This window comes from Musca domestica, unplaced genomic scaffold, assembly GCF_030504385.1.
Source record: "Musca domestica strain aabys unplaced genomic scaffold, Musca_domestica.polishedcontigs.V.1.1 15, whole genome shotgun sequence".
NCBI classification, from domain to species: Eukaryota; Metazoa; Arthropoda; class Insecta; order Diptera; family Muscidae; genus Musca; species Musca domestica.
This window is the reverse complement of record NW_026712207.1, coordinates 17,480,599-17,493,383: the sequence shown is the minus strand read 5'-3', so window position 1 is coordinate 17,493,383 and position 12,785 is coordinate 17,480,599. Positions and strand designations below refer to the sequence as shown.

The following is a 12,785-nucleotide window of genomic DNA, read 5'->3' as shown; positions in this document are numbered from 1 at the left end:
TTCTTTATTCTATTAAAGGTTTGATTTCTCGTTTTTTGTAGAATAACAGGGGTTCAAGTTTGTCTTAATATTTGGATCATACAATAATTGCTTCTTGAATACATCCATTGGTTCGTATATAATTTACTTCATGTAAAAATCCAAGCTTTTTATGTAAAAAGTTGGATTGGATGTGTTGCTATCCTAAAGTGTATATCCGCCAGATGGATATTCCGGGGAATGAAATTAGTGTAGAATTCAATTCCACAATGATATACATTTAAGTTTTCATTAACAAATACATGGTTCCTTACTCTGCCTCAAATTCAAAATGTGTCACACACAATATATTTCGAAATACGACCCTATTTCATCAAAAACTCATCAAAGATTAACACTTTAAATTGTCATAACTTTAATAAACTATGAAATGAAATGATTGCTTTCGAAATCCTTTAAATTGGGTGTTAATCAACGAAATATCAAATTACAACTGAAATGGTAAAAAATTGGGTCCAAACATTTGAAATTGGGATAAAAATCTTCAAAATACCTGTATCGCCTTTACATAAATATTATCTTAAGCTATAGATTATGTGCCACAAAGTTTATTAATTTTTTGTACTGGATTATGCCAGAAATTAAAATATTTGGTAATTAAATGTTCTAACTTGATGGTCCTAAAATCTATAGGAATCAGATTCTTTTTTCCATTTCATTTTTAGTACCCACAAACTTTGTTTATTTCATTAGAATCTTACATAAAAGTTTATTGTTGTAAATGACATGTCTTAAAATGTAATATACATACCTATGTCTAATACCTATATACCCGTGACACGCAAACTGTTGTTTCGCTATTCAAAAAAATGGAGTCAAATAATTTGACGTGACTGCATGTGTGTGGGTAGTTTCCAATTTAAATATATGTAGTTGTACATTAGTTTAATGTTAAAGTCGCTCATTTTTCAGTAATCGTCTTCTTTTTGTTTATGTTTTCAATGGTTTCTTACCATATACCCACATACATAAGCGCACATACATATTGTGTGTATATATGTGCCCACTATGTACATCATAACTATAGCAGTGGTGTGATTAGCTATTTCGACGCTATAACAGGTCTCTTTTTCACTTGTGTATTTTTTGTTATTGCTCCGTGGATTTTCTGCACCAGTGGCCAAACGTAGACGGCTTTAGCTCTCCATGTAAATGTGTGTGTGTGTGTGTGTGTGAGTCGGATATGGTAGCGTGGTTGTATTTGGCATGTCTGCTCATTCGATAAATACTCTTTGTGTGTTTTCACTGTGTCTCTCTCTTCGTTTGTTGCATTTGTTTGGTAACGGCACCACACTCAGTGGGCTGTGATTGGTTGTTTGCTGCTTGGCCACTCCTATATTGACTGAAGTGTAGTAGGTGCTTTGTTTTTCTTTTCGAGCTGTTGTCGTTATTACTCGGCACACACATATACGAACTTCCATACATGCAGACGTTTATAAATATTTTAGGTACATAGCAATTTTTATGTTAAATGTTATTAAATTTTTGAAAAATGTTTAATGTAATAATAGTGGAATTCAATTACAACGGGCACAAAACTTTATTCCAAAATGAAATTTGCTAAATTTCTGGGGGTATTTTAAACTGGAAAATTATTAGTAGCTGCATATAAAACTTTTCAATTCCATTGTCTTCTTATTACAGTACCTGGCAATTCAAATAATTTTAAAGATTACAGTCTCATTACTCACCCAAGTTAGATGCAAATATTAACATTCTCAATTAAGCAAATCTCGCGCAGAAAATTCTTAAAATAGATCTTATTCTCTGTAAGTTTTCCATCTTTTCCCAAAAGTTTTAATGTGTTTTCCATAATTTTTGCATTTTTTCATTTCAGCACATTAGAAATTGTGGCAAACACAATATTTCCAAATTTTTAAAATAAAAAATGTCGAGAGAACATTTGAAGAATGTGGTTCTGCGCCAACAAAAAGTAGATGTGCTGAAACAGATCATATAAAAAACTTCCCAAACATAAACTTAAAATTTCGGCATGATTCTGTAACAAACAGTAAATTTCTATTTATTTCTTTTTATTTGTTTTTTTTTTTTTTTTTGTAATAAAAACCAAAACTCTCAGAGACAATAAAAGCTTTCGCGTGTGTCACTGACAGGAAAAACTTTTGCTTCAAAAACCAAAATATGCTTCCCTTCGGTAAATTGGCGATCGAATTGGAAAAAACTGACTGTTAATGCCAGTATTGTTATATTTATAAAAACAATGCTTATTTATTAATAAAAAGGAATTACAGTATTTTTTAAAAGACTATAGTATTAGAAAGATCCTCTAATCCGCAACACTAAGATGTTCAAAAGAATCACCCCTTTAAAAACAGTTTTGTGTCACACATGTACATTAAGTTCTAACTTCCATTAAGGCCTAAAATATCATAACATATTGGTGTAACGGTTAGGTTCAACATTATTTAAGGGATGTCACCATATATTTCAACCTCGCAGGTCTTCATTTTGGTATATATCCTTGTAACAGTGCAGCTCGATTCAACGATTCAATTTTAGGTTGTATAGGTTCATGATGTTTTTATTGAGAACTATGTAAAATTTCAACAATTTAACAAATGGTATATTGAATTTTCAAGGGTTCTTTGTTTGTAGTGTGTAAAATTAGACGAAGACTCCGTAGTTCAATTTTATGATATGTTCTCAATTTTTTATGATCACTTTCTCAATCCAATTGATAAATAAGGCAGAATAAAATTTTCTTGTTTGGTTTGCCAATAACAGCGAAGCATACAATAATATATATTCAACTTCCCTATTATGGTAAAATGTTTTGTACTACCGAATTTACCAATAACGCCAGGTCCATATTTTAAAATCTGCAAAATAATAACGATGTAAAAATATATATCACTTTAAATACAACCCATTTTAATACTTTTTCGTTTTTATTATCAACGCACAAAAAAAGTATGTTCTGTCAATGTTGAAAATGTTTAACTTTGAAATTTCATACGATCGACGTATTGTAGACATATTCATATAAATATATATTTAACTTGTATTTTAAATAACGACGACGAAGTACGCCGAATTGGAGGCTCTAACGCCTATATTCCCTTGTACCTACTACTTTTTAGGGGGCGTAGGTACAACAAATGAACCTATATTCCATATAGTATGAAATAAAATGTAAAAGCTATTATTAGAAATATTCATAAAAACGATCTAAAGCATGTTTTGTAGTGCTTATTTAGGTTTAAAACATTCAAAATTCAAAACTTTTATTCTATTCACTTGCGGATTTTAATACGAGACATAACGTCCAACCTGTAATTTCTAAAAAAAAAAACTATTTTTTGTTTTTTTTTTTTACTTTCGGAAAAGTAACTTTAAAGTTAAGTTTACAACTTTAAGATTTAAAGACATTTTTAGTTAAAATAAAGCCAACTCGATGTAACGTAAAACGTACATATGTATGTATAAACATAATTTTCGTCCATATGTATTTCATTCATAACTTAACATGTTCTATGGGCATTCCTCACTCGCTAAAGTATCGATCGCCATTGATTGGCAATCAGAGATTCAAGCCAAAACAAGCAAACACACACACACAAACACTACCACAAAACTGTCTTATACGAAATATGAAGATAACAACAGTAATGAGAGGGAGAGGAAACCCAATTTAACTGAAATCATATCAGCTGAAGAAAATAAAACAACAATCGATGGCTACGGTTACCACCTTGGCGTAATTGGAGATCGTATAAGAGAGTCGGCGAATGTTATGATTGTGTTCTCTCTATGCGCTGAGAACACCAAAGAACGTATGAGTAACATTGTTGTGGCTCTCCCCATCACCTGTGTTTGTTCGTTTGGTAACTGAAATGTACACCTACACATACTCATACATAGACACATGTGGCTTATGGTTAGCTGTGTGTATCTGATACAGTTGAGGGAGCAAAATACCAACTATGGAATGGTGGTACATTAGCACAAGAGTCTCAAACAAAGCAAACCATCCGTTCAGCCATCAGCAGAGTCCACACCAACCAGCCATCCACACTGGGATCACCAATGTGCCCAGAGACTCTTTCGAACGCCAGACAACACAGAGCAGCAAACACGGTTAGTGGTAGTGGTGGCGAGGCGATGGTGTGGTGTGGTATCAACACAGTATACCTCTAAGCTGAACCTTTGCTTATCCAGCCATTCAGTCTGAACTCGGTTACCGTCAACGAAAGAAAGAAACACGGTCATTGCGCGCACTCACACGAATCCGTCTCCAACAGAACACTCAGCCACTACCAATGGTAAACATTGTCGAAAGCGAAGTGAAAGATAGCACAACACGTAAACACCGAACACCAAGTAAAACAACAACAAAACACAAGCACAAACTAGGAGTAGTGCGTAAGTGTTCCAGCCCTGGCAAATGGTCCAACTAGACCAAAACAAGAAACGGCGCGCGGAATGCGTTTATCGAGCAGATTGTGAATTTCGTATTCAAAGTGTCTGAATTGGAAAAAAAAAAATAAAATCCAGTGATAATGAGAATAACAAATATAATCAAGTCCGAATGAATTCTGGCTTTTGGGATTATTTATTTGTTTAGAAGAGTGAAGAAAGCCACCTTAAGAAAATGTCAACAGAGACCAATCGGGTTTGATGTGACCGAAAAGTGGAATAAGAGTACATTGCTAATAGAAAAAGTGCCGTCGCTAAAACATGCCAAGTGCATCGGGCGACCGTAAAAGCAAAAAATAACAAGCAATGTAACGTTTAAAAATTAATTCATAAAGTGCCTTACCTACCTATATGTACATACTTATGCTTATGGATTATCTTCCCTTTGGAACGAACATGTGCCTTTGTCATCAAATGGTTGTTAACAATTTCGCGCGAAGTTCCTTCTGTAAATCGCCTTAAATTGAACTAAACAACTCAAATCAATGCAATAATAAATACAACTTCTAAATTAGCAATAATTCAAGTGCCATTTGAAGAATTATTTGTAAAGTGTTTTAATCTAAGAGTAAAAAAATTAATTAATTTTTGGGTGATTCCTTACGTGATAGAAAAAGTTATCCCAGTTACCCTTCACAGTTAATGAATGCAAGATATATCAAGCCATTTAGTTTTGATACATCAATTCCCATTTACGCCAGTCAACAGCCAAGTAAAAATATTCGCTTAAATGCATACGGATATCTTAATTGGTGATCAATTTGCAGCATCAACAAATTACTGGGTAATGCAGGTAAGATTTTTTTTTGTATGTAGATCAAGGGTCCCTAGCATAACAAACTAATGGGTTAAAATGGGGCTCTTTGGTAATCATAACTACCCACTACCTATGAAATTCATTTTCAATTCCAACTCACTTGTTATGTCCGATATTGGGATTAAACATGCGACCTTCTGAGGTGTAATTTTAGACACATGACAAACATCAGAATTTGTAATGGTTTTTATTTTCTTTTGCCTCAAATTCTCTACTATCTGACATTACACCTATTACCTGGTAGTGACTCAAATAAGTTATTGACTTCTTAGTAATGCAACAAACAGCTTGTTTATATTACTTATTAATGAGTTATGTGGCTCTCAATTTTTTTCTGGCGTGGATGTCCAGAGTGGAGATATATCTCCGTTTAATTAATTAATTAATTAATTATTAATTAATCAAGTTATGCAAAATTTAACTTCAAAAGAAATTAGACTCGCCGTTTTATTTACATTAAATATCCGTCGGAATATATAAACATACATATCATTGCGACTGGATTTTTGAAATGAAGTAAATATGGAGAAGCTTACGAGTTCAAACTGTAACCACTTGGGATAAAATGCGTCCACAGGCAACGATTAGCTTAAAAGCGTATTTTTCGTTCATTGCCTTGTTTATGTTCATGGTATTTAGTGAATTGATGAGGTATAATCTTTCATTGCTTAAATTACAAGAGGAACATAACATCATTTCTATGACTTTCAGAATATTATGAATGAGCGCCAAATTTATGTAATTGCTTTTTATATCATTTATTTATTTTCGATTTTTTGAATGATGGTACTTAGTGACTTTTTCAGGAGAATTGTATTTACTACATCAATAAGATGCTCTGAGTCCGGATTCGTGTTCGATGAAAATTTGAAATGAAAAAAAGTAAAAACCCAGCTATATTCGGCCGGGCCGAACTTTGAATACCCTCCACCATTTGGAAGGATTTTCAAAAAAATCTGCAAACCAACTCATTGAAAACCGTTATATGGGGACTATACAAAGACGAAATTTTTTGTCATATGCTGTAATACCCATTACGAACGAACTTCAAATTTGAAACAGTTCCAGTTCCAGTGAATAACGTTGCTAAAATTATTAAAATATCGAATATCTGGAAGTAACGTTATATGGGGGATATATGAAAACGTGAACCAGCATATGATTTTTTTTGTCATAGTCTGTAGTACCCATTGCGAATTTTAAATACGAAATTTGTTACAATTCCGGTGAATAATGTTGTTGAAATTATAAAAATACCGACTATCGGGATGTATCGTTATATGGGGGCTATACGAAAACGTGTACCGGCATGGCCCATTTACGAACTTAACCTGCCTACTGGTAAACTATGCATGCATGCAAAATTTTAACCTTAAATCTCAATTCGTTGGAAAGGTAGCGTGACTACAATAGACGGACGGAATTTTACGCTGATCCAGAATATATACACTTTGTAGGGTTTATTATATAATATTTCGAGGAGTTACAAACGGAATGACAAAGCTATATAGGGTATACAAATATTGTATTTAAATTTTTTCTTCATATCACTTTTTTCTCTTTTATAACATTTTCCATTTCACTTTTTCATAGTTTTTATTTCATTTTTGTCCTAATAATTTTGAAACTTGATGGAAATACCCCATTGCATTATATATACTTGAGATTATTTGATTTCGACTTACAATATGTACTTTTAATACCTCTATGAGGTTTTAACCTACTCAACTCTGTGGTAGACGGGATATTATATACTTTGAAAATGAAAGTGAACGCAGCTAGTTTCAATGATTGGGGGTAATAATGTTTCTGTTAATATGCTAATGACATTGCTGAAATAACATATAAATATTTTATAAAACATTTGCATTTTATTTTTGTTTCATATCATTGAAGACTTCTATTAAGTTAGGAAGGCCTTATATAAATTCGATTATATGTTTATACCACCACAAGGCGTACGAAATATTATCAGGTATAAATGAAAATCCAATATTTCTTTATTTCATTGCACTTACTTTTACTTTTCACTCTCTAAAGCCATGCAATTAGTTTCGAACTTTTGTATATACCTAAAGCTATACCAATATACTGGTATAATGTCAATGCATGGTAAGCAGAGTTTTCCCTCAAGGAACCAAAAATACACAATTACAGACAATTCGGGCAAACAAAACACCCCATATACACTGTAATATATCAAAAGCTTTTTTAGTAACATAAATTACAGCATACAGGCGGACATGCTTCAATCCAGTTGGAATTCTAAGCTGTTCAAGAATATATGAACTTTGTATGCTCCAAAATAATTATTTTCAAAGGAAGTGACAAAGTTCATAGCAATAGTGTTAGATAATAACTAAGACATCTTATTTGCCCGATTTAAAAGTATCCATGGAAAAAGGGGCACAAAAGTAGCACAATAGTGAAAAAAACGGGTCTCTAAGAGAGCTGCTGAAATATCACTTCTTAAAACGATTGCTAAAATCTAACGCATTACTTGAACAATTTTAAAAAGCAACCCCAACATATACGTATTTTATGAAGAAAATATTAAGGTGATGAAAAGTGTTTTCTAATGCTAATAAGTTATGAAGAGAACACATATTTGAATTTTTTATAATAGCATATTTTAAACACAATGTATTTTAATATAGGTAAATTATCTTAAGAGATACATATATCATAAATTCAGGTCTTCATGTTCAACGGGCTTCGGAAGAAAAAGAAAAAAAAAAAAAATTTGTCGACAGCTCTAACATGCCGTCGCTATTTGTAGGGCTGTAGAATATATTGAAGATCTTCAGTCTGTTTATGACCACTTGGCTCAGCACATCCATCCATGAATTGTTGAAAGCAAAATACGAGTTCAATCGGCAAACAATAGACTGAAACCAATCGCAAGCATATAGATTATAAAACAACATTTTATGACAGTTTGCAAACAAGTTCGAACTGAAACATAATATCGGAGATAATAGCAAAAAAATTTCCACAATTCGCGACAGCGTGATTCACTAAAAAATAGGCACTGATAAGTATAGAGACAAATTGGGGGTTTATTGTCAGTCATTATTGTATTTTAATAAAAAAGAGCCACAAAAGAATGCCGCCAATATCAGTAGAGGGCAGACAGACCAAGAAATTCTGAAGAGAAATATGATCATACCCTACACGATATCTTATGTCTTTGTCTTTGCAAGGGGAAACGAGATAGATACACAGTTCCTTTTGCTGATCCTAATAGAATCGCGTTCTGAGTCGAATTGTCCATCTGGTCATGAATTTTTTTGTAAGCAAAGTACGTGTTACATTTATTGTCCGATTTAGATGAAATTTCGCATACTAAATTTGAAATTGGTGGGTGGGTTCTGATATCATATCATTTATCTTCTCCCGATTTCACGTTTATTGTGCTCCATGGTGCTACAACAAAACAACTTTTGTGGTACCAATAAATGACGAAATTGGCGCCCAAGTCGAATAATTAGTTCGCCTTGACTGCGGCAAATTTGCTTCAACCAATCAGGAACAAAATGTTTGTTAATTCATTTATTTACTCATTGGCAGAAAAATAAAAAAAAGTAATAAAATTCTTTTATATTTTAAAGAAGCACCGAGAAAATGGAAAATAAACGAAAATATTACAGAAAGACAATTTTGAGAATGGAGACAAAAACAAGTTTTGTGATGCATTCATATGTATTCTTTTACAATGACATTCTTTAAGGGTGAATTTAATACAACTAATCTGACATTTAATTGTGCCATCAGCTGGAGTAATGCGACTACCTAGTTGATCTGCTTTGCGTATAATCTTTTATATACAATTATAAATCTTATAGTAACATATGTTGCAGCCGCTTTGTGTTTAAACATATCTGAAAGCCGTAATACCTCCCGAAATCAATGATATTCGCTACAAGACATTACATACATTAGCTGACCTGGTTCCAAATTGAAAATCGTCTCACAAATATTAATAGTAGATCCGATTGATATCAGGTTTCGGCATTGATAACATTCGCACTTTGCATGTAAAGTTCGTATAGCGTTAGAAACGAAATTGTCACAAGGTAAACCTTTTTATGGCCCACTAATTGAGATAGGAACATATCGTAATTGTCAACATCTTTTCCAAGAAGTTCGTCCAATAAAAACACATGTTCCGGAATTATTTTAACATCAATTGGGCCACACAGATAAAAGGCGTGGGAACTATATTTTCCTGAGCAATCGACTAGTGAATCTTTACCATTCGAATGTGGGCACTGGCAAAACCAAACTTATCTATTTAACCATAAAACAGAACAGAACAGAACAAAGCGCTTTCTAAAGCGTCGCACGTATTTGACATCATAATTTGGAAAAGTGGCCTTTCATTGGGAGATGTTGTTGCCGTCGTATTAAGTTCTCAATGTATTACGTGGTACATGTAATTGTTATTTGTCGAACAATGTTGACATATCATTAACTTCCTTTTTGTGGCAGAATTACGGCAGTGCAGCCATTCATGAATGAATGTGATGGCCAAGGTACCGTGTACCGGCGAGCGGGTTGGAAAGGGTGCAAGTGGTTCCTGGTATCATTCAGACATTCAGTGTCTACCATCGCCATGTGTCATGACAACCGGACACATAGACAAGAAGTCTACAACGCTCCGCCACGAACCAGTCGAGGCAGAAGAGTTCTTTGTCGAATGACAGCGACGAGTGTGAATGGCGATATTTTTGAAGTTAAGCGACACTTGACAAATATTTATACAATTTAGGCTTAATTAGTCCATAAACAATATTGAAATAAGTTTATGGGGAATACAATGTTTACCCCCTCACGTAGTAGGCTAACTGAGGCACCTCAAGTGCCTATCGAAGGCTAATTATTCTGGGAAACCCCAACGAGGAATTTCTTCGGGCACAGCAATTGATTTGTCAAGAAAATGGGTGAAATTTGTAAATGTTTGGTTTAGTTAAATTTCTAAGTTCTCAGAATTTGTGTCCACGATAGATGGATGGAGCGATGGATGGATAGCCATATTTTGGCCAACATTGCGTTCTTTTTTCTGGCAAGATAACCTCGATTGCGTTTTGGCCCGTCGTCGTTTGAATGAATTTGTATTTCCAAGGAAGAAGTTGTAAACGCTTTTATGACAACTTGTTTTCATTTTCGAAAGATAACAGTAACAGGAAGTGATTTGTTGGTATTGTGTCGTTCGAAAACGTGTGTTCATTTAAAATGTGTTAATAGGTTGAGTACCCACACATTTCGACATACAAACATACGCAAACAAAATAACCGATTTAAATTTAACAACAAATGCCGGCTGTATTCCAATAAAGGATTACGGATGACGACGGCTCCGGTCATCAAGCGTATTATTAATAATAAATGCAAATAAGTTTCATTATCGCTGAATGCGACAAGTGTGAATTGAAACAACGCCAAACAATAACAATTGTTGGACCACACTGCCATACATGCATACATACATACAAACATACACATGTGTGTAGACGCAAACAAACATTGATGCGTATTGTTGCCGGAGACTGATTAAAAAACGAAAAGTAAATGTGAATATCGACAGAATTTTAACATTTATTTAAAAACTTCACAAGCACACGTCAATCTCAAAAACACCGGGAGAGACAGACGGTGGGAGAGAGAGTGGGAGCGCGCTCGAGATACAGCAATTGTTGTTGCACTTGAAGGTACAGAACAAGTCATCATCACCGACAACTGTAAGTGAGAGTTCTGGCTGTGAAGGTTGTGCGGTGTGTTTGCGGGGAAGGCAAACAAAGCGAAAGCGAAAATCCCCATCAACAACAACAACAAGAACAACATCAACGTTCAAAAGATGTTGGCCAGGGAGCCACGGCGTTAAAAACCCTTTTCATGAATACCGCATTTATCAAAGGAAATAAAAGAACAATAAAAAATCAAAACAAACCAATAAAGTTCGAAAACAACTGGGTGGTATAATCAGTTGGAGGAACAGAAAATGTTATTTAAACCTGGGACCTGGCAGATATGTGTTGCTATTTTCTGGGTACATCTAGTATAATTATCTTTCATTTAGTACAGGGTGTGATAGAAAATTTCAACAAAGTCAAACGCGATTGGCCGATTCCCTGCGAAGCGCTTGCTTGAGGTGATCGACACTTTGATATTTTTTAGTGCCAACCTTGCTTTCCAAAATACTCCTAAAGAAGCAACTTTTTAGCTCATTTGAGTCTATTTTCTTTCTGTTGCGGTGTAAGTTCTTGAACTTTTTGGAATTTCAATGACTTTACCCCGAGCTCATTTTTCAATATTTGCCGAATTGAATATTGCGATATGTTCAGCTCACTATCCAATTTTCGGCCACTGCGACGCGGGTTTCGATCAAGCTTCTTTACTTTTCGATCCATTTCTGTTGCTGTTTTCTTCCGTCCACTTTCTTGATGTCGGGCTATGCTACCAATATCACGGTAATGAGCGATGGCACGAGACACAAAAGATTTGTTCACATTTAAATGCTGGAGTGCTCTAACGATAGCCACTTGTGGTTTTCCAGCCAAATGTAAAAAATCAGCTGTCTCTGGAATAATTTTAACGGCTGTCGGACGAGTGGCTTAAAAATGACAGCAGTCTGAAGTTGGTTGCAGTTTTTTCATCTCACCCTGTAGAATATCGGTATCGTATGGTATACGTAAAGCTAAGCGAAAGAAAGTCATGTTGTTGGTTTCTTGAACTGCATAAGTTTTTTCCCTTTAACTCGTTTTCGGTGACTTTTTTCGTTTTATTTTCGATAGACTTAGAAAAGCTGGGCATTAATTAAACCAGAATTGTAAAATTAAATTGCCTTCATTAGTCATGTAATACCTAAAGGAACACTTTATGCCTTAAAAAGAATTATGGTATCGAATTTCCTCTCTCTGATCTTAGGACTTGCCTTTAAAATCAATCATAAATTAGCACTAGCCTTAAAAACAAATATTTTTGACAATGTATTATTTGCAATTTAATTTTACCCACACACACTACGCCGACCTCTTAGCGCATGTCGCTCGTGCTGACCATCAAAAGCGAATGGCAATGGTAACAACATTTACAAATCGTTCTTTTGCCCTGCAATTGATCTTCTTATGCTGTCATCAGGCTCTCAGTTCACTTCTTTTTTTGATTATTCAATTCTTGATATGGATCCATCCACTTGATCTTTTTATGACGCTGCCATATGGACTGGACTCTTCCCATGCCACACGCACGGCATGATTTGTTTGTTTATGATGCCCTTGTTGTTGCTGTTGTTCTCGGTGGTATTACATACCTGAATGAGTATATTATGTTTATTTATCATAATATTGCTGATGTTGTTGCTGGGGTGCAGGGTCTTTTGCTCTCAGCATGCTCTCATTGCAGTCATCATCGTCATCATCACCATCATCTTCCACTGACATCAATTAATTTATGATTTCTGTTAAAAAGGTGTTAATTCTTCGGTTCAAGA

The 12,785-nt window shown here is 34.3% G+C and overlaps 1 protein-coding gene across 1 annotated transcript in view; it reads left to right on the top strand.

Moving 5' to 3' along the window:
* The first annotated feature begins 4,050 nt into the window (after positions 1–4,050).
* LOC101893551 (dendritic arbor reduction protein 1) overlaps positions 4,051–12,785 on the top strand; it is a 63,747-nt gene continuing 55,012 nt past the window's right edge. The window contains exon 1 of the mRNA XM_005190730.4: positions 4,051–5,269. Coding sequence (XP_005190787.2) covers positions 5,207–5,269 — 63 coding nt within the window. The 5' untranslated portion in view covers positions 4,051–5,206. The remainder of the gene's footprint in view (positions 5,270–12,785) is intronic.